The sequence below is a fragment of the Lissotriton vulgaris genome, chromosome 6 (genome assembly GCF_964263255.1).
Source record: "Lissotriton vulgaris chromosome 6, aLisVul1.2, whole genome shotgun sequence".
Classification (NCBI taxonomy): Eukaryota; Metazoa; Chordata; class Amphibia; order Caudata; family Salamandridae; genus Lissotriton; species Lissotriton vulgaris.
In genome coordinates this window covers 1,053,938,138-1,053,960,768 of record NC_141694.1, presented here as the reverse complement: position 1 = coordinate 1,053,960,768, position 22,631 = coordinate 1,053,938,138, and the positions used below count along the sequence as shown (strand labels likewise).

The 22,631-nt window shown below is 44.1% G+C and overlaps 1 protein-coding gene across 1 annotated transcript in view; it reads right to left on the bottom strand.

The window, feature by feature from the left end:
- Positions 1-22,631, bottom strand: part of LOC147708403 (presenilin-2-like) — a 448,344-nt gene that overhangs the window by 282,782 nt on the left and 142,931 nt on the right. Inside the window, exon 4 of the mRNA XM_086927117.1 lies at positions 12,520-12,661. Within this exon, the coding sequence (XP_086783243.1) occupies positions 12,520-12,661 (142 nt within the window). The remainder of the gene's footprint in view (positions 1-12,519; positions 12,662-22,631) is intronic.

Sequence of the window (22,631 nt, the reverse complement as noted above, 5' to 3'; positions counted from 1 at the left end):
TCAAGAGAGCGAGGAACCAACCAAGGGAGGCACTCTTAGAGGAGAAAGTCATCAACCAGAATACAGTACCCCTCACGTGTGTCACAACATATAACAGTTTGTCTAACCTGATGAAGAAAACCATCAACAAACATTGGAGTATTCTGACCTCTTTTAGAGAGAATTGGGAGAAACCGCTATTTTCTTTCAAAAGGGGCCGTAGCCTTAAGGACTCTCTTGTGCACACCCGTCCCAAAGAAAAAGTCTCAGAACCTACACCTACAGTCACCAGCTCATGGGGGATGCCCAAAGTTGTAGGGCATTTCCCGTGCTCTAATTGTAGTGTCTGTCATCTGACAGAGGCAACCAAAACCCTTTCATTGGAAGCGGGCAAGGTATGGACCCAAAGGGAACATACCAATTGCAACACCACGAATGTGGTATACCTGATCACGTGCCCGTGCCAGCTACGGTATGTTGGCATGACAACGCGCAGAATAAGACAACGCATCTGCGAACATCGGAGCAACGTCCGATGTAAAAAACTAACTACCAAGCTGAGCCGCCATTTTTTGGACAGCAACCACACTACCAATGACATGAGGTGGACGGTAATCGAGGAAGTGAAGGGCTCAACGAACATCACTAGTAGACTTTTTGAAAAGGAGCAACGTTGGGTGTACCGTCTGGGCACCCATATCAATGGGCTCAACGATGACATTCCGTGGAGCTCAGTACTGTCTTGATAAGAATATTCCCTACACATCTACCTCAACCAACCGGTTTTATTTGCATATTTGCAATAAGCCATGATGATTCATTCCATGGACTATCTGTGCATACACAGATTAGTCCCTACCTATAGGATTTTCTCTATATACAATGCATTGCCTCCAACATAGTTGTATTCATTGTTAGGCAGTGTATGCATTACGGGTGTAAATGGTTTTTCATACACTAAGGCTCTGGTGCACTTTCACTGCCTTTTCAGGTAATTTAAGTACATTTTTTACAGTTATGTACATTGTAGTAAAGGTCCGCATATAATGCACTACGTGCTGTTAGGCATAATAATTAACATTAGCGCTACTACGCGTCCGGTCCTTCAGGACCTAGCCGACTCCCAAGCCTCTAACTGTCTTCCGAATTCCAAGCCTCGCGTTGAGCGAGACGTAGGTGGGCGTGTGCGTTTCAAGCCTCTCTTTCGGCCTGACACGCCCTCCCGGAAATAGGGCGCACACGCGACCGCTGTGCTTAAAAACAATTCTACCGGCCCCGGTTGTCTATCTTCGGGGTCCGGTTTGGAGGTCACTACTAGGTTGATCAGCGGGTCGGAAGCGCTGAGGCCGTGAGTTACGATGACACACATACTGCTACGCCTTCTGTGACCAGAGCTAAGTACTTGTTTGGGCGACGCCATTGTACCATATGTATATATATTTTTTGTCTGTCCTTAGGATGTGCCAGGTCGCTCCGACCCCCTCCCGAGACCCATGGTGCGAGTAGCGCCCCTTTTGAAAGTGAGACACGAACCATTTAATACCTACTTGAAGGGGCACAGACCTCTTAGGTCCATTGATCCCTTCATAAGGAGTACACGCAATCGCGTTTTTTAAAATCCCCCATTTTAATCGTTTTTCTTGTAAATAGCACTTTTCTAGCACATCACTTCCCAGAGATATCTGCTAATATCCTTAGGGGCTATCTGGATGGTGCATAAAATCTATGTTTACCTTGGGATTTACCACTTGAGTCACACTTCATGGAGCACTGTGACTAGCCAGGAAGGCTCATATTAACATTGCTTATGTTTGTCTTCTGTCTGTCTATGTGTTTTTCTTATTTTCAGGTGCAGTTACACTCCAAAATTACGGAGTATTTTTGGAATTGAGTATTTTTACTCTTCCACAACTTTTTTGCACTTTTTTCACTTTTTACTTTTCACTTTCACGTCCCCAGGTTAGGGTGGGTGATTAGAGAGCCCATACCGCCGGGGTATAGTCCTGATGAATGCCACGGTAATATACCACCCTTATGGCTGAAACATGTTGACTGGAATGAACTGAGTATATTCTGTATTTTACCAACCTTGAACCTTGGCATATAAATACAGACACATAATACTCCTTATTTTTGTGCCTCAGGGATCATTTATTAAATATATTTTTCTGATACCCTTGTTTTAGGCACTTTTAATACTTCACTGTAAACAAGAGCACGCCCTCCACACACAAAAAACCTGCTCCGCAGTCTTTCTGGCGTCGAAGCACACCACAGAGGCATTCGGCCTCTGTCGGTGGGGCCCGATGATGAAGCATGACACTGACTAGGTCAGTGTGTGAGGGCTTTCTTTATCACCCAAATCGGGTGTGAGAATCTAATCTTGTGTTGACTCCCTGAATTGTGGTCTATGTAGTTTACGCTTAAACTGATCAAGTGTTTGATCTGACCTCTCTTTTCTTGTTTTTGTATGACTAACCGGGGACTAAGAGAGTGCCTCATTCTCCCTACCTCTCCTATTGTTATTGAATACCATAGGAAATCAGCAACATTCTATTGGGAATTCCTAACTATAACCTATGGTTTTTTCAGTGAATTTTCAAGGTTTTGTAAATGCTAATTCCTAACTATATATGGTCTATAACCTATGGTTTTTTCAGTGAATTTTCAAGGTTTTGTAAATGCTAATTCCTAACTATATATGGTCTATAGCCTATGGTTTTTTCAGTGAATATATATATATACATACATATATAAACATATATCATCTGTATATCTATATAAATACAAACATAAATGCATGCATACATATACTTATATGCATACAGATGCATGTTATTTACATGAAAGTTGAAAAAACACTAATAAAAGCAAAGCTAAAAAGCCACCTCATTACAAACAGAATGGCTTTAACTTAAACGAGGGCGAGATCTATTGCATTTTCAATGCTTGTTTACTTTGGTTCCATCAAGAAGGCATTCAGACGTGTCACACATTTGCCATAAATTCTGAATGTTAGCACTCTAGTTGCATATTAGATCACTGTAGTAAAGCTACTGCTCACCAGGGACGTCTGCTGCTGGTATTCAAAGTGCATGTTTCAGTCTGCATGTCAGAATTTTTTTTGTGAAATAGAAGAGGATTTGAGAAGTCACTCAAAATGATCCCTAATTTTTCTTTCTGAAGCACTAATCATACTTTCTATGGCAAAATTAACCCCCTCATGTTGTTCCTTTTTAAATTGAGTGTTTTCAGACTTACCACTTCATTCCAATCAAGATGGCTTCTGGTGTGCCATACTTTTGTCATAAGTAAGACTGTTAGCGCTCTAGTTGTTCTTTAGAACACTCTGGGACATTCTGTCATTGGGCTATACTTGGGGTACATCTGGGTGATATTTGGGCTACATTTAGGCTCTTTTGTCTCTGGTGGCCATCTTGGGAGACTGTATGTCAGAATTTTTTAATGAAATTGAAGAGGGTTTGAGAAGTCACTCAAAATGTGCCCTAATTTTTCTTTCTGCAGCACTAATCATAATTCATATGGCAAAATATACCCCCTCATTTTGTTCCTTTTTAAATTAAATGTTTTAAGAGTTACCACTTTATTCCAATCAAGATGGCTTCAGGTGTGCCATACCTTTGTAATAAGTAGGACTGTTAGAGCTCTAGTTGTTCTTTAGAACACTCTGGGACATTCTGTCATTGGGCTATACTTGGGCTACATCTGGGTGATAATTGGGCTACATTTGGGCTCTTTTGTCTCTGGTGGCCATTTTGGCAGACTGCATGTCAGAATTTTTTAGTGAAATAGAAGAGGATTTGAAAAGTCACTCAAAATGTGCCCTAATTTTTCTTTCTGCAGCACTAATAATACCTTCTATTGCATAATATACCCCCTCATTTTGTTCCTTTTTAAATTAAATGTTTTAAGAGTTACCACTTTATTCCCATCACGATGGCTCCAGGTGTGCTATACCTTTGTAATAAGTAGGACTGTTAGCGCTCTAGTTGTTCTTTAGAACACTCTGGGACATTCTGTCATTGGGCTATACTTGGGCTACATCTGGGTGATATTTGGGCTACATTTGGGCTCTTTTGTCTCTGGTGGCCATTTTGGGAGACTGCATGTCAGAATGTTTTAATGAAATAGAAAAGGATTTAAGAAGTCACTCAAAATGTGCCCTAATTTTTCATTCTGCAGCACTAATCATACTTTCTATGGCAAAATATACCCCCTCATGTTGTTTCTTTTTAAATTAAATGTTTTAAGAGTTACCACTTTATTCCAATCGAGATGGCTTCAGGTGTGCCATACCTTTGTAATAAGTAGGACTGTTAGCGCTCTAGTTGTTCTTTAGAACACTCTAGGAGGCTGCAGTAGAACACAAAGGAATCAACTGACAGTCTCTGTCCTTGTTGGATGTACATGTTTTACTGAGAATGTCAGACTTCATTTTCACATGACTGAGAAAGATAATGTGAATTTACAGAAAATATGCTTTCAGTTTAGCTTATAGATCCCCTTCCAAACCACTGTGGGAAAATCATGAGATATTAGTTTTCTTTCAAACAATATTCATGATATCACAGCAGAAGGTTTTTTCACATGGTAAAATCACCTTAGAACCCACCACAATTCCTAAAACGAGTATGGTACAATCAACAAATGATTTATAATGTAACTAAAGTCCTAAAACCCTCTATTAACTACAATGCTTTTTAATGAGGTGCTATCATGTATATTGGTCCCAAGATGGCTGCCAACACTTCTTGGATGAAGTGCTGACAGCCAATCAGATCAGATGTGTGGTTAGGCTCCGCCCAGATATATATCTTTTTTTGAACCTAAATTACTCAAAATCCACTGGAGCACATATATTGAGACCTAGCAAAGGCACATCGGGCTAACAGTCCCTACAATTTTGCCAAGTTTCGTGCAAATCCATTCAGCCGTTCGAGCTAAAAGTGAGGCCAACCGCCCTATGGAAATTAACATGGGAAAAACGCGTTTTGGGACCCCCCTTTTTTCTCGGCCCCCCCTTGATGAAACCCTCCCAAATTGTCAGGGGGCTGCTCAGAAACAAAATGTTCCATTTTCCTGAAAATTTCAGCCAATTCCGTCCACAAACGCCAAAGTTATTAGACATAGAATTTTCAAAAATCCCATAGAGAAAAAATCCTAACTATATATACCTACTGGCGACCGCCAGTAGGTAATATATATATATACACACACACACACACCACACATTTATATCTTTTTAATATATATAATTAAACATTTCTTGATGGCCATTGTGTCAAACGCAAAGTAACTTCTTGTAAGCACCTGCATTACGAAGTGCTGGGGAAGAATATTAAAGTGGAGGTCAAGAAGAATATTCAGTAGGGCACAAAAGAGAGACATCCTTCTAAACCAGAACAGCAGAGCTTCTCTTTCGCTGGACCATTAAAAAACCATAATGTGAAATACTACAAGGAAGAAAGAGCACCTCCAAATTGTGTCCCAGACACATGTTCAAACTTCGCTAGGTCGTCAAGAAGAAGCTCCAAGAGTTGTTGGTGTCTAAAGTCGCTTCATTGGATCGTAAGCACACTCAGTTTGCCAGGGCTGTGCACCATCATGTTAAGAATGCCCACACCATATAAAGAATTACTACCATAATGCCACTGTAAACAGCCCAAAAGTGCCCATTGTCATGCCAAGATTGCCAACAATAGGTCCAGAATTAACAGCATTATATTAACCTTAAGCACGTAATGACTTACCAGTCCCTTTATTAATCTTGAATGCATGATTAGATTTGCACTAATATATTTTGAGTGCTGGGCCAGATTTCAACTATCACTTAGAAGTCTTGGCTGAATGAAGGCATTTGGATTATCGTTCGACTCTCCTGGGTACATATTCATATTTGCAACACTATGGAGTAATCCTTGTATGTGTTCAGATGTGCGCCATCACTTAAAAATCATTAGTGCATGGTGCATATTAGCACCATGCCTAAATAATCATCAGCATATGACCAGATTTGCAGCATCATCAATAGTCAGTACATGCTTCTTTTGCGTAAGTATGGTGGGGTCGCACAGAAGGGAGGATGGAGAGGGGGACGTGAAGACCACAAGGTGAAGACCAGGAGATCATCTCTCAAGGATACCTTATCAACTGCCTGTTAGTGAAGCCACCACTAGTCACTTTGCACTCATCCTCCTGTGATGCCCTCACCTTCTGTCAGGACCAGAAGATCTTAAAAAAAAACACAGACGCCATGTTAATTCATGTAATTCTAGCAGCACATACTGTACCAGAGCAGCGACCAGAAACCGCCCAGGCACTTGTGTAGTCCTTGGCCATTTTCCCACATGCTGACCCTAGGGTCAAGCAGTCTGCATGCTCACTTCACAAAAACCACAGTCTGAAAAGACAGAGTGCTAGCTCACTTGTACCCGCAATGGGCATCCAGGTGAGCAGTGGTGCCTCTTCTGATGGAGCAGGAGAACATGAAATGATACAGTTGGGAAACACTACAGGGTTCTTGGGGAAATCTGTTCTAAGACAGTTGCCACATCAATGTACTTCTCCAGTAGCCTGTGTCCAGGAACAAGCTGGATAAGCATAGCAAAGCACATACTACGCTAGCAGTACCCAGAGCCTCTAAGCATGGCTCCCACACATCACAATGTCGGGACAACACTCAACAATTACAGGCAGGAAGCAAGATGCCTCTGTATGACTCCACTGGAGTACCAGTCTGGGAGTCTCTCTTATATGTTGGAATGCCAGCTGCCAGAGACAAACTCTTTTGCTCAATCAACAGTGCTAAATGCAGATATCGACAAAACGCTTTAGAGAGATCTAAAATGTCAATCAATCAATCAATCAAAGAACCTGTAAATCGCGCTACTCACCCGTGAGGGTCTCAAGGCGCTGAGGGGAGGGGGGTGCCGCTACTGCTCGAAGAACCAGGTCTTCAGGAGTCTTCTGAAGGTGAGTAGGTCTTGGGTCTGCCGTAGGTGGGTCGGGAGGGTGTTCCAGGTCTTGGTGGCGAGGTAGGAGAAAGATCTGCCGCCGGAGGTCTTTCGTTGGATGCGGGGGAAAACGGCGAGGCTGGTGGAGTGGAGCTGGCGGGTGGGGGTGGAGAAGCTGAGTCTGCTGTTGAGATAGGCTGGTCAGGCGTTGTGGAGTACTTTGTGTGCGTGGGTGAGGAGCTTGAAGCTGATTCTCTTGTCAACAGGGAGCCAGTGCAGGTCTCTCAGTAGGGGGGTGGTGTGGCTGCGGCGGGCGTATTGAAGATCAGTCAGGCGAAGGCGTTTTGGATGCGTTGCAGTCGACGCAGGTGTCTGTCTGGGATTCCTGCATAGAGTGCGTTGCCGTAGTCTAGCCTGCTGCTTACGTGGGCCTGTGAGCATGCGGAGGGTGTTGTAGCAGGAGGAGGAGATGGCGTTAAACTGCTTCGACATGGAGAGGGAGGAGTCGAGGACAAATCCTAGGTTGCGTGCGTGGTCGGTCGGTGTCGGTGCTGTTCCTAGCGTGGTCGGCCACCACGAGTCGTCCCAGGCAGAGGGGGTGGGTCCGAGGATGAGGACCTCCGTATTGTCCGAATTCAGTTTCAGACAGCTGCTCCTCATCTAGTCGGCGACGGCCTTCATTCCCTCGTGGAGGTTGGTTTTGGCGGTGTGCGGGTCCTTGGTGAGGGAGAGGATGAGCTGGGTGTCGTCAGCATAGGAGATGATGTTGAGGTCGTGCTGGCGGGCCACTTGTGCGAGGGGGGCCATTTAGATGTTGAATAGCGTCGGGATGAGCCCTGGGGGACGCCGCAGATGATGTTTGTGGCTTCGGGACGGAAGGATGGGAGGCGGAATCTCTGGGTTCTGCCGGAGAGTAAGGACGTGGTCCAGTCGAGGACCTTCTCTTGGATTCCGGCTTCTTGGAGGCGTACTTTTAGAGTGCGGTGGCAGACAGTGTCGAAGGCGGCTGACAAGTCAAGCAGGATGAGGGCTGATGTTTCGCCGTTGTCTAGTTGGCGCCTGATGTCGTCTGTGGCGGAGAAGAGGGATGTCTCGGTGAGGGTTTTGTCTGAATCCGAACTGGGACGGGTCCAGGATCTTGTTGTCTTCGAGGTGGCGGGCCAGTTGCGTGTTGACGATTTTCTCGATGACCTTTGCCGGGAACGGGAGCAGGGAGATTGGTCAGAAGTTCTTGAGGTCCTTGGGGTCCGCCTTGGGCTTCTTGAGGAGGGCGTTGATTTTGGCATGCTTCCAGCTTTCCGGGAATGTCACTGTTTAGAAGGAGGTGTTGATGACCTTCTGTAGTTGGGGTGCAATGGTTGTGCCGGCTTTGTTGAATACGTGGTGTGGGCATGGGTCCGACGGTGATCCTGAATGGATGGAGTTCATGACCTTGCGTGTCTCGTCGACGTTAACATCGGTCCAGGAGGACAGGTGGTTGGTCCGGGTGGAGTTCGCAGGGGTGGTGTCTGGCGTGCTCGGGGTGGTCGGGGTGTTGAACCTGTTGTGGATGTCGGTCATCTTCCAGTGTAAGAAGGTGGCCGGTGAGTCGCACAGTTCTTGTGAGGGCGGGAAGTCGTTGGCGCTGGGGTTGGAGAGTTCCTTCATGATGCTGAAGAGCTCTTTGATGACGTGCGCGTTATTGTCCAGGCTGTCTTTGAAGGAGGATCTCTTGGCTAGTCTGATGAGGTGGTGATGTCTGCGGGTGGCGTCATTGTGGGCTGCGTGGCTGTCTGGTGTGCGTTCGTGGAGCCATTTCTTGTCCAGTTTCCGGCAGGCGTGCTTGGAGGTCTGGAGCTCGTCAGTAAACCAGGTGGTTTTTCTGCTGGTGTTATTTGTGGAGGGTTTTTTGAGAGGAGCAAGGGTGTTGGCGCAGTCGTCAATCCACTGTCTGAGGTTGAGGGCTGCGATGCTTGGGTCGGTGGAGTCGGTTGGTGGGTGGGTTCAGGGCGAGGGTGATGGTCAGCTGATCTTCGGTGACTTTGCTCCCACGGCAACAGGGCAGCAGTTGGGTGCGGTGGTGCGTGGTTGGTTTCTTGAAGGTGAAATGGATGCAGCGGTGGTCGGTCCAGTGGAGCTCGGTGATGTTGTTGAAGGTGATGTGGGTGCTTGTGGAGAAGATGGGGTCCAGCATGTGGCCAGCGGCGTGGGTGGGTGCAGTGACGAGCTGTCTGGGGCCGAGGTTGGCAAGGTTGTCGATCAGGGTGGCGGAGTTGGCGTCATCGTTGTTCTCTAGGTGGAAGTTCAGGTCCCCGAGGAGGATATAGTCCGTGGAGGCGAGTGCGTGGGTGCTGGCGAGGTCGGCAATGGAGTCGCTGAACGGTGCCCGAGGTCCGGGGGGGGGCTGTAGATGAGTGTTCCTCTGAGGGTGGTGTTGGGGTCAGTGTGGATTTGGAAATGCAGGTGTTTGGCGGTCATGAGGGTGTCTTCTGCGTGGGTGGATACCTTGAGGGTGGACTTGTGGACGATTGCTATTCCTCCTCCGACTCCGTTGGTGCGGTCCCTGCGGGTGATCTTGTAGCCGTTTGGGATGGCTATGGCGATGTCGGGCGCCGAGGAGTCGTTCCACCAGATCTCGGTCAGGAAGGCAACATCTGGGGCGGCGATGTCTAGCAGGTCCCAGAGCTCGACGGCGTGTTTGCGTGCAGAGCGGGTGTGGAGGCGTATGCAGCGGAGGTGGTTGGGTCCGGTCCTTGGAGGTTTGGTAGTTCTGTCGCAGGTGAAGCTGCAAGTGCGGCAAGAGAAGGGTCCGTGGGTGCGTTTCGGGGCGGCCTGGAAGCAGGAGTTGTCTCGGCCGGCGTTAAGCGCGTGGAGGGTGCTGGCGTTGTATCAGAGTCTGGTGTCGTGGCGTTCATGGGGACCAGGGGTTCTGGCGCTGGTCAAGTCAAGTCATAAAATTTGTATAGCGCACTACATACCCAGAGGGTTTCAAGGCGCTTAGGAAGGGGAGGAGGATTATTTGTCAAATATCCACGGTCCTGGCGCGGACGGGCGCAGACGGGCTTGCCTCTGGCGTGCCGGAGCCGCCATTTAAGGCGGGGAGGGAGGGAGGAGCAGCTAGGAGGCGGGAACGGGGAGGCGAGTGGATGGCGAGGGGGCAGGGCCACAGGGGAGCAGCGGCGGGAGAGGGTACAGAAGAGAATAAGGGGGTGGGGGGCGAGTGGACGCAAGGGCGGGAAAGTGAGCAAGAGAACGAAATAGGCACAGTAGGCGCACAAGCAGATAACAGTGGCAGAAGTGAACACGGCACAAATTACAACTGGTACAACTGGGCAGGGTACAGAAGAGAAGGAGGGGCGGGGGCGAGCGGACGCAAGGGCGGGAGGGCAGGAAGTGAGTGAAGAAGAAATTGACACAGTAAAGCGCACAAGCGGAAAATATAGGCAGAAACTAACACGGCACAATTAACTAACTGGCACAACTGGGCACAAATACTATACACAATTAACAAGGCTGCAGGGAACAGCTGATGAACGGTACGAACAGGGGAGCACAGCAGGGTCGAACTCCTGATGCGAGCAGCAGCGAGGGGGAAGGCAGAGCTCACAGGTGATGCTGTGCGGCAGGAGGGGGCCGACCTGGCCTGTAGGCAGGGTCGAGGGTCGTGCCATTGTTTTCAAACAATGGCTGAAGGTAGCTGGCCCAAATAAGCTATTGGCAGAATGGGGTGAACCCAAAGATCGTCTTTCAGTATTTTGTGTATTCCACACAGCTAAAGCAATCTGTAGGCAGATCATCTTCACTTTGCAGCCCTACATTTGAAACAAACCAACTGGCTACTTTTCTAAAAACGGCACTTTCTCCGTTATATGGTGTCAATAAATGTGGTTCCAAATTATAGGTTACTCCAGGATAAATTTACCCAGGCATTTTTAAGTTGGTGAAGTAGTTCTACTTCAAATACTCAAATGAATTTATAGATGGGCCCCATAACCTTTAAACTAATCAAGGAGAGGGATAAATAGTATGTCTATAGTGCCGTACGCTCTCTAAATGATAGTTACCCTACTATCATTACACAAGTAATATAAAACACCTAAGAAAATCGAGAATACAATTCCATATTCTCGAAATTAATTTTATTAATTACAATATATCAAACTCATTAATAGCTAATAATGTTTGTGAAATCATCAACATGTAATAAATATCTGATTCATGTTTATGATTATTCTTCGAGTACCGTTACATGTATTAATTTGATTAAGAAAGAAATAATATTGTACATAAATCATGAAATTAACAAAAACAAAAAGCTGTGCAATGACTTTGGAGAATATGGAATTGCCTTCTTGATTTTCTTAGGTGCCTTTTGTAGGGTTTTTATAATTACTCCTAAATTAATGTTTAGATTTTGATGTTTTTTTGCAATGATCACTCTTTTGACACACATGAAAAAACATTTTTCAAACTCATCTATATTGCAAACTATTGGGCCTATTCACAAAGGCATTTATTAGTATGTGTTGTAGTACCACAGAAGAAGTGTTTCACATACTCGTAAATGCCTTTGTGAATGTACCCCTTAATTTGTAATTATGACAATTTTTTGCAGTGTCTACAATTGTATGCATCACTCTTGCATTCAAACGTGATACAGTCATTCTTTGCTCCGAAACCTACTTTGTTTTTGAGTGAGAGTTTTAAGTCAAGCTTGTTCTGAATATTTTAAATCCTGACTTGTTTTATCTTTCCCCAGCATTACGCTCTCTATTTTTAAATTATCTTGCATGTTTCCCTTTCTGTGTGGTATGAATGGGGGGGGGGGGGAGTATTTAGTGTGTTTTACATAGAGCAGACATTTCAACTTGGTCCACTTCACAGTTATAATTAAAGACAGGTAAGCATATGTGGCTAAATTCCTGGTTAGAAGGATGTCATTTCATAATTTGTTGCAATCCTGGTGGAGGTCCTCATGTAAGGATCTCCAGGACATGGGCCATCACCCCGATTTATAAAAGAGTATTTCAAAGACGGGAGACTAGTTCCAGAATTACCTACATTTCTGAATTCTACACCCCTCAGATATATGCCAGATGTTGGGAGCAGTTAATGTCTGGACCACATTTTGTTTTAAATTTGCAGGAACACCAAACATTCTAATACCAATATGAACGGCAGAAATACAAGGATGATAGACAAGAAGGAAGGAATGAGAGGATGGCATAAGAATTATTTTATTGACGGCTTTGTAATACATTTTTGGAAATTAGCAATGCTTTCTCTTTTAGCCTAAGAGATACAGTGAAACCAATTTCGGGCAAAGAATATTTCTGTTTGAGAGTATATGTTACTTTGTATACTTTTTTACAACCTGTTCTTGAGTTTGCTCACTATTATGCAAATGTATTCCACCTCATGATCAAATTTACCTTTGAAAGAGACAGAGAACATGAAGAAGCAACTCACATGAACATTTAGATATGACTAGTAAACAGTTGCCCCAAAACATAATTTAAAGGCATCTTTTATCAAGACATCTTAAATTACAAACATGAAACAGTGAAGACAGAAAAGAACATCTTACCTTATAGCATCGATACTTGTACAGTAGAACAAGGAAGATAGTCATCACCACAATAACGCTGATCATTATCATTGTATTGAGAACAGAATTTAGGAGGCGCTGACCGACAGAGTTGGTATCTTCAGAAAATGGTGTGTAAATTCTGAAAGTAGAAAGGCCTTGCTACAGTTAATGTACAAGTGCACCACAACTAGAATTATATAATTTCAGTTTACTCAATCATGCAAGAAACGTTATAAAACATTTCAACCTAAACAAGTTTTCACGTCTAACCCGAGAGACAGCACCATTATTGTGCTGTAACTGTCTCCACTGGTAGTAGTCGGATCCTGAAATATTTTTTTTCTGGGTGTGGCAACTACACACTTATTGTTTTCATTTTAGCACAATCATTGTTTTCATGTTTGAAAGGATTTATTTGCTCCTTTTGATGAATTAATTAAGCTATTAAGAGTTCAACCCAGACGTGCAATTTAAGATATTGTTGGCATACTGGGAGAATGAGAACTCAACAGTAGGATAGACGATACAAGCAGATGAGGAAGCCTGATATGCTATTTATTGCCATTGTGGAGTGAGGAGAGGGATCATGACTAAAGAGAGGTGAAGAACAAAACAACGCGAGAGAAAGGGTCAATAGGTTACTCTTGTACCCCTTTAAAGTAGTATATCAGCAACAACAAAAGAGTACCAATAATAATTACAATATGGAACTATGACTATGAGGAGTTGATAACCACAACCATCAGGTGAAAGAAATGTAATGCACCCAAAGTAAGTGAAGTAAAAACAACCAGACATTAATGAAAGAAAAGAACCCTCAGGCACCAACTACATGTATTGGTTGCCATTGTCTTCATTGGGTCCTTGTTGTGAGTACGTGAGGAAACTACGTAGTCAAAGGAGAAGAAGAAAGTGCTCAATTAAAAAAAAAGAGTATGGACTACTCCCCAGACTAGAATTTTATTAAAGGGGTAGCTCTAACTCAGTTAAAAGCAATAGTGCAGAATCGAACATATATAGGTTGAGTTAGTTAGAACCAGATGTCCTATGAGGTCGACATGTTTCTTGCTAAGAGCTTAACCTCAGCTCAGCATTCATCAGGACCAAGTGAACCCTGGCCTTGTGTTACGCGCTCGCTATGGCAGCATAATCAAACAAGGCGGGGTATCAAACTTTATTTTAAAACAATTTATATTTAAGATTAGAAACTTATCTGTAAGTTCCTACACACAGACTTTTGGTGCAGGATCCCTGTCGCAATGGAGGGATGATCGATTTATTATTGGTATAGAAATTACCCCTTAGGTCCGTGGCAGGGGAAACCTTCACGTTTAGAAAATTTGCATCCAAACGACTCCCCGCGTGAACACCTAATCCGTTCACGTCCACGGCCTGTAGACAGGTGAAGCCTCGAGTGAGTCATGATGTTCCTTTCCTGCCTCAGCAATCATAACCGCATTTTATACTCTGCACATCTAAATATATGGTTCATGCTGTGGTATTTTTTCTCCAGTACTTTTCAGGTCTCGCCTACCAAACAGTACAACTGTTGTCTGTGGACGAAAAGACTTACTGTCAGCTTGTAATAGGCTCAGAGCACACCCATTGTTTACCATTGGTTGGATTTATAGTCATTCTCATCTGGTTACTTTTCACCCGATTGCTTGAGTGGGCTTTTATTCCTCTTATGGTGTTTGTCCCTACCTCAGAGCATAGGCACATTACATGTGTCGGTCTGCTGCTTGCTTTTCAAGCACTATTTTCATTTTATCCTTATTGTGCATGTGTTTTCTAGCTGTCTCCCTTGTGTACTTCTCTCCCTTTGTTGCCTATGTGCTTCTCTGTTGCCTGCTCCATCTCCACATTTTGTGTGAGCTCTTGTGTCTTCTCTCTCCCAAACTGCATTCTCGCCTGTGTGCTTCTCCCCCACCTGCTCTATTTGGCTCTCTCTTACAGCGGCCTTGCGTGCTACTTCCTCCTCTCACCCTATGTCTTGGCTTCTCCCACACATGCCCTTTGTGTTGTTTCCACAACCCGTGCCATTTGAAATGCTCCACCCCACATCGTTTGTGATGCTTCCCCCAACCGCATCCATTGGGATGCTTTCTCGAACCCACCTCCTATGTGATGCTGCCCAATCAGCATCCCCCGAATTCTTCCTCCAACCGCATCCTTCTTATTGCTTCCTTACTCACGCTTCAAAATAAAGACTTTCTGCTACTTATCTTTTCCTTTATTTAACAATTTAACGTGGTAATCAAAAAAGGCACTTGCAAAACTTTGGAGGTGCATGCATGCATTGTAAACACACCTACACAAAGACACAGCCACAGTATGATAGCACCTATTTTTCGTATTTGTTTACTTTAGACGTGAGCAGCTTTGTGGATGCTGTACGGTATGGCTAAAAACGACCAGCAATTACAAAAGGTCCTAAATGCGAGACCAATTGGCTTTGACAATGCTTGTTTTAACTGAAGCTATTCATTCAAAACCAGGATGCAGGGGTTACATTTATGTAGTACTGTAAAATCACAATGAGGCCTCGTGATTATTAAAAGAGTTGTTTCATATTTAAAGTAATTGTTACAGACAATAGATGAGGCTGTAAAGAGTGTTTTTTCATGTTTATTTTTCTGAACTTTGATAAACTTGAATTTGTCGTCTGCACTGTAGTAATAAATGTGTGAATATGTGTTTATTAGTACAGTTGCTTTAGATAAGGTGTTGTTGGGCCATTTTTATGTTCACCATCATGGCATAAATATATATGGAGGATATATTATACATAATGGTGTACCTTTCATTAAACATTTGCTTCATTTGGTATGAAAGGGCGTTTATTACATCAACAAACCTAGGTACTATCGAACACTTCATTGAGCTCGCCTATATTTATAGCGCAAAGGGATGCAGCAGACTATCATAGGCCCGCAAACAGCACCAGTGACATCTGGCAATCTTGGAGAACAGTTGAGCAGCAAATTTGCTTGCCAAACTGCACACGGCAAGTGAAGAGAGTCTATTTCAAGCAAGAGGAGGGATCAAGTCGAATTCTTCCTCTTTTGAAGATTTTGAGGAGGGAGCGAAATAGTGCACACGAATGGCTGTTTCCAAAGAAACTGTATACAAAGCAAATGGAACTACAATCAGTTCTGAAGGGGAAGACTACTATAAACTACTAATATTTAATTTTCTTAGTGTACAGCATGAGCCACATCTTAAACAATCATAAGAAATGCCAATCAGCAAGGGTTATGAATTATGTCTCATTGATACATTTAGGCACTCAATAAATCATCATAAATGCACTATGTCACTCATCTTTGCACTCATGCATCCATTGATCAGTCCACTTACTCATCTGTGCATTCACCCTCTGACACAACCACAACAAAACACACACAAACTCAACAACATATGCAAAATACATATAAATAATCCAAGTAGATACAAATAAAAACATGCTGCCCAAAGCAGCAGACATATGCTTGCAATAACAAACTTAAACATTGCAGCAGTCAGTCTTGCAGTGGTATTGTGCATAGTCTATACTCAATTTAAAGTTCCAGCACATCCACCATGTTTAGAACCAACATGTTAGCCATCTTAGAATCATAAACAATTATACACAATGGACAACAGAATTCCCTAATGGTTGCCTGGTTTAAAAAATATAGCTACATGGGATGCAGTGCACTGCATAGTAAATGAGCACCAAGCAGGAGCCCACAAAGCACTGCCTGGGGAGCTGTAGTATCCTTCAAAGAAAACTTTAAATTAAAAGAGGAGAAGCAAGAAAAGAACGGGGGAACTATAAAAAGAGACATCTGTAAACTAAAGGACTAACCAACCAACCCTGACAGTGAAGCACACTCATTTCAGGGTGGATGTGCACATGTGATCAAAACATTTGACCTGTCAAAATAACCCCTTTTTGATAGGTCTAAACCTTCCTCATAAATAATTATACATCACTGCTGAGTAGGCCTTATTGCCTATACGGCAAGGTGCATGGTATTCAAAAGTGATACATGCAAACCTTTAATATTAAATGTCTTTAAAGTAAAAAAGCTTGTAAAGCTATTTTCACTGTAGCTGGTTTGACTGTTCAGTAAGAAAGCACTGGAATACGATATTAAGTTTGATAAATGTTATCTTCGGCTAGGAAACAGCTACAAATCTCATTTTTGGAAATCATGAAATATATATTATCAGACTAATTTTCTGGTGAAGTTGGATTTGTAATAAATATTTTGGAAAGGGGACTTTTTATAAAGTTACCTTTGCCCTGCCTTAAGTCCCTGGAAGTCAAATCTGCATTTAGCTGCCCCATTTCTGCCAGCCAGTAGTATTTGAATATGCGTGAATGACATTTGATCTTGCTCCATAAAAGCAAACAGGGTTACCTGCATAGACAAAGATGACCAATCTCAACTGGACAGAATCTACAGGGTTAGGCTGTATGAATCCTTTTTGACAGTAAAGTGGCAAATCCTGCTTGAATGTAAAATTCTGCTTGAATCATCTGACGCGGTTTTTCATATAACACTTGGGGTGCACTTCAAGGAGGCATCCCTGTCGCAAGCAAATGTTAACTGACACTTGGGCAGGACTTCTTTTCTTTTTGCCCCCCCCCGCCAGGTAGGCCCCAATCACAGTCTATCTCTTTTTTGAATTAGAGTTTTAAATTCTGGTTGTATGCCACATCCTGCATGCGAGCTCTGCTCTTTAGTGTACGAGCAACACTATCTAAGTTGCATGGACCCCTGCTGGTCTTAAAAACAAGTTTATAATTTTGTGTTTTTTTTATGGACAGCCTAGAGCTGGAAATGAACTTTACCAAAACACATTATGTAGCAGTGGGAAAGTGACCATCAAGGAGTACACCTATTTTTAATTAGGAGCAGACTGTTGGAAAGGATCTCTAGCTTCCCTTATTTGGGTATTACATTTGACTTTCGATGTGATTGAGGGCCTTGCCTGACAAACAGGGTCTATATATTCTCACAAGCAATAGAGGCTCTCTTCCGATTTGCTAAGAGCCTGGACTAAGCATAGGCGATGTTGGAAATATATAAACACAAATGTTTGCCTGTTTTGACTCATGGATAAATAAATAGCCTATAGGTTGAAGAAAATAGGTTCTGTAGACAAATATTGTGGTTACTGCCTTGTAGTACTCATTTTATCATACATGAAGAGTTAGGGCTTAACAATGTCATGGATGACATTAGGCTAGCCCCATTAAAACTTTGGCTATCGGCCAGGACCAATGATAAACCTAGCATCAAAAGGAATGTCATTAAAGACTGTTTTAGCTGTGCTCACAACCACAAAATACAAATACCCTGGTTAAATTATGGTAAAAACGGATTCATGAGTAAGGAACGCCAGATTTGTTCCCTACACCAGGGAAGATCAAAAAACAGGGATAAAATTTAGATGCCGGAAAACTACTGAGGAAAGAAGACGAGTGATAGAGAGCGTACCGAATTACTGAAACCTTTGGTTCGGGTTTCTGTCACTATTTGCTCTCCTCCTTATATGGAGGTACTACACTGGGTTAACAATGACTGGGAGAGAACTTTATTGATGAGATTCTAGACCGGTCATATTAAGTCACTTTTATCCTTCCCATGATTCAATATGATTGCCTCTAGTTTAGCTTAACACACAAGATGATGGACGGAATGTAGCACAATGGCAAAACATTCACCCCCAGTCACAGATCTGGGTTTAATCCATCGTTATTTTGCTCACCAAGCCACCCCAGTTCAGACATGGCCATATGCAAATCAGTCTCGACCCTGTGCCTCATGGGAACAGTCCAGTCCGAACTGCCAAGCCAGATCTTCCCTGGACCGGAATCAAGCATCCTAGGACCGGTTTCTGGCTATCAGCCGTCTTCAGCCAGGATAGCTTGACTCCAGTGGTGTTCCCACCATTCCCACATGATATGTGTCCAAGTGCCTTTCTCTGCACAGCGAAAACATTTATCCTCTATTTGCGGGTATATATTATGGAGAAAAGAGGGTGTTCTATATATCAGCCATTTCGAGTAATATTGCATACGTTTAAAGTTTGCTCCTCGAAAAATAACTGCATTGAATTTGTTTAATGTATTTCAGGTAGGTTTACTAATCTGTATGCTCTTTTTCTCCATCTATCCCTGACCTTTTCATATAACACAAGAGACTTGTTTTCGTCAAAAGTTTTGATCCAGCTACTGACCTTCCGTTGTATGGGGTCATTAAGGGCTTCGCTGATACTGGGTTTGCAACGCAGTTTTTGCATATCTAACTTTTCCAGTGTAGTATTTAATCTAATAAAGGACCATTTTAAAATTATATTAGAATGTTGGAGCCCTGCCTCGATCTCTTCCCATCTTTTCCAGCAATTGCCCTTAATAAAATCCTGGATCTTATCATACCCATTTTCTTTCCATAATCTCTCTGTGTTTCTATCCAAAATACCTGTTTCTCCTGTATATATGTTTGTAAATCTGGTTGGATTATTAATTCTTAATATATCATAATATGCCGGAAGCTGGGTTTTTTGTTTAAATAGCCATTGTAAGGTCTTATAACGTACTTTATTCGGGTACTTGGTCGCTCTTGAGGGGTCAATGATGTATGCATTAAGATCAGGAGCGTTGAGAAAGTATGAGAAGTACTGGAGTAGGTTTGAATCTTAGATCCCCAGGTAACCCTTGTTGTATTTTATTTAAAACAAGCTCTTGATCATAATTCTCGGAAGTTAAGGATTTTTTTTAAATAATGTATATACCCGATTCAGCACTTTGCACTCTATTGAAAATGATCCTCCTGTTGATAATAGGAACCGTGATTATATGTTTGAATCCTAGGTCCTTTGATATCTCTTTGCACTTTATTTAAAATAAGATCTTGCCCATATCTTTCGAAAGGTCTAGGATTCTGTTGTGAATGTAAGTACCTGATTAAGCAGTTGGCACTCTAATGAAAAAGATCTTCCTTTTGACTATAGGAACCATGATTGGACTATTGTCAGGTCCTTTATTGAAACAAGTTCTTGATTATAGCCTATGGAAGGTCTAGGATTTTCTTCAAAATTATATGTATCTGGTTTAGCACTTTATACTTTAAGAAAACGATTTTTGGGCGTTAGGAACTGTGATTGCGCTATTGAGCACTTTTAAAGATGTATTTAAATAGTGTTTTGATAAACTTGTTGCACTTTACACGTTATACCACTGGTTAGGAATGTATATATCCGATTTAGCACTTGGCACTTTAAAGAAAGGGATCACCATTGAATACTTTTAAAGATGTAGTTAAATAATGTTTTGATAAACTTGCTGCACTTTACATGTTATGTTAATTGCTGAATCCCCAACCCTGCTGGAATTTTATATGAGTTTCCTATGCGTTTTACATCTATGTCTATGAACTCTCAATAAAAAGATAATTTAAAAAAAAAGATAGAAAGGCAATGCACGTTTAGGGCTCAGACGGTGGAGTCTCTCCTCCTCCTTGGAAGGGTGTGGAGGTGGGAAAAAGGTGGGCAAAGTGATTGTTTGTCCTATGTAAAATGGTGTAACCACTTTAGAAAGAAACAAATGCCTTTCCCTAAGCACCACTTTGTCCGGATGCACAGAGAAGAAAGAGGGCTTAAAAGACAGAGCTTGAAGCTCACCCTGCAAGCAGAGGTGATAGCAACAAGGAAGGCAGTTTTTAGAGTGAGGAGCCTGAGAGGACAGTTGTGAACAGGCTCGAAGGGAGTAAACAAAAGATATGTTAGAACAATATTCAAGTCCCACTGGGGCATTATGAAAGGAGATGGAGGAAAGAGATGAGTAATGCCCTTAAAGAGTCTATTTACAATAGGAGACTTGAATAAAGATGGCTGATTTGGTAGACAACGAAAAGCAGAGATAGCAACAATATTGACTTTAAGAGTGCCCAGAGCAGAGCCCTGCTGGGCCAAAGAAGGCATATACAAGAGAACCTCTGAAAGAGGGGCAGAAAGGGGATCCACAGGCTTTGCTGTGCACCATGCCACAAACTTGTTCCATCTACAGGCGTATACTGTTATAGTGGAGGGACGCCTGGCTGTCAAGAGGACATTACAGACTTTGGGTAGAAGGTCAAAAGCTGTCAACATTCGCCGCTCAATCTCCACGTAAGGAAGTGGAGGAGGGACAGGTTTGGGTGAAGAACCGTCCACTGCTGCTGCAACAGAAGATCCTCCCGAAGGTGCAGTCGGATCGAAGAATCGATTGCCATGTTCGGGGGCACCAGAAACTTTGTCCCCAGTCCGGCCCACAAAAATTACTTGGGCTGGGACATGCTTGATCTTCTTCGGCACTCAGGGCAGAAGTGGTTCAGGCAAAAAGGCATACAGGAGGGCGCAACTCCACGCACAATGAAAAGCGCTGCAGAGCAAGCGACGCCTCGGAAACTCCAACACGCAGAAGTGCTGACATTACGCGTTCTCTTCTGTGATGAACATATCTAACCAAGCCTCTCCCCACTGCTGAAAGAGACCTTGCACCACCTACAAGTGGAGATGCCATTCGGGATCTACCAGGCACCGACGGCTGAGTTTGTCCGCCCTCGCGCTCAGAGAACCTGCCAGGTATTGAACCACCAGGGTCATACCCTGATGTTCCAGCCAAGTCCAGAGGCGAAGAGCCTCTTGACATAGGGTCCATGACCCCACCCCACCCTGTTTGTTGCGGTTCCACATGGCGGTGGAGTTGTCGGTGAACACTTGAAACACTTTCCCTTTGAGAGAGGGAAAGAAAGCTTTTGGTGCCAGGCGGATCGCCCGAAGTACCAACAGGTTGATATGGAACCCGGACTCCGCCGGAGGCCAGACGCCTCTGATCTCCGCCTCTCCCAAATGGCCGCCCCATCCCAGAAGTGACGTATCTGTCACCACTGTGAAATCTGGTTGGGAAGGGAGAGGGATCTGCCACAGACCCAAGCTTAGTTTGTTATCCACCACTGTAATTGTTGTGCAGTTCCCTCCGAGATATGGATGTAGTCAGATAGATTACCCTGGTTCTGCGCCTACTGGAACTTCAGGTCCCACTGCAGAGCCCGCATAGGCCATCTGGCATGATCTACCAGCAGGATGCAGGAGACAATGAGGCACAGCTGCCTCAGGGTCATTCTCACAGAAATCCGGGATAGAGGCGGAAACATTGGTATCATAGCCCGAATATCCCGTACTCGCTTCTCGGGAGGATAGGTCGAAAACTGCACTGTGTCCAGAACAGCTCTGATTAAAGGGTGCATCTGAGAGGGAGTCAGGTGTTACTTCGGCACATCGATAATGAACCCCATCGAATGCAGGAGATTCGCTGTATTCTGGACGTGGGAGACGACAGACTGGGGCGAGCCCTCTTTCAACAGACAGACAATCGTCGAGATAGGGGAAGAATGGAAACCCTGGCCTGCGCAGATGAGCTGCGACCAGAGGCATCACTTTTGTGAACACCAGAGCGGCACTGGTAGGGCCGAAGGGGAGCACGGTGAACTGAAAATGCTCGTGTCCTACTCTGAACCGTAGGTAGCGTCTGTGGGCTGGCAGAGCAGGAATATGGAAATAGTCATCCAGCAAGTCCAGCGCCACCATCCAGGGTCGAGGGCAGACAGGACCTGAGTCAACGGGAGCATTTTGAACTTCTCCTTCCGGAGGCAGCGGTTTAGGGCCCGGAGGTCTAGAAAAGGACGCAGGCCTTTGTCCTTTTTGGGCACCAGAAAGTAGGAGTAATAGCAACCACGGCCTACTTCTGGCGTTGGGACTCTCTGAATAGCTCCCTTGGCCAAGAGAGCTGGGACTTCCAGGTGGAGAAGCGCCAAATGATCCTCCGACATACGATCGAAAGACAGTGGCATGGAGGGAGGTGTAGGCTCAAAGGGGAGGGAGTAGCCCCTGCGGTCTGTTTGCAAAACCCACCTGTCTGATGTGATGGATTCCCAGTGGGGGAGGTGATGGTGAATCCTGCTGCCAACTGGTCGTTGATGGACCTGAAATGTCAGACTAGGAGGGTTTAGAGGCTGCGAAGGGGGTGGTGGGGTAGTGTGGACTGGCCTGCCCACTGGCTCCTAGATCCGCCA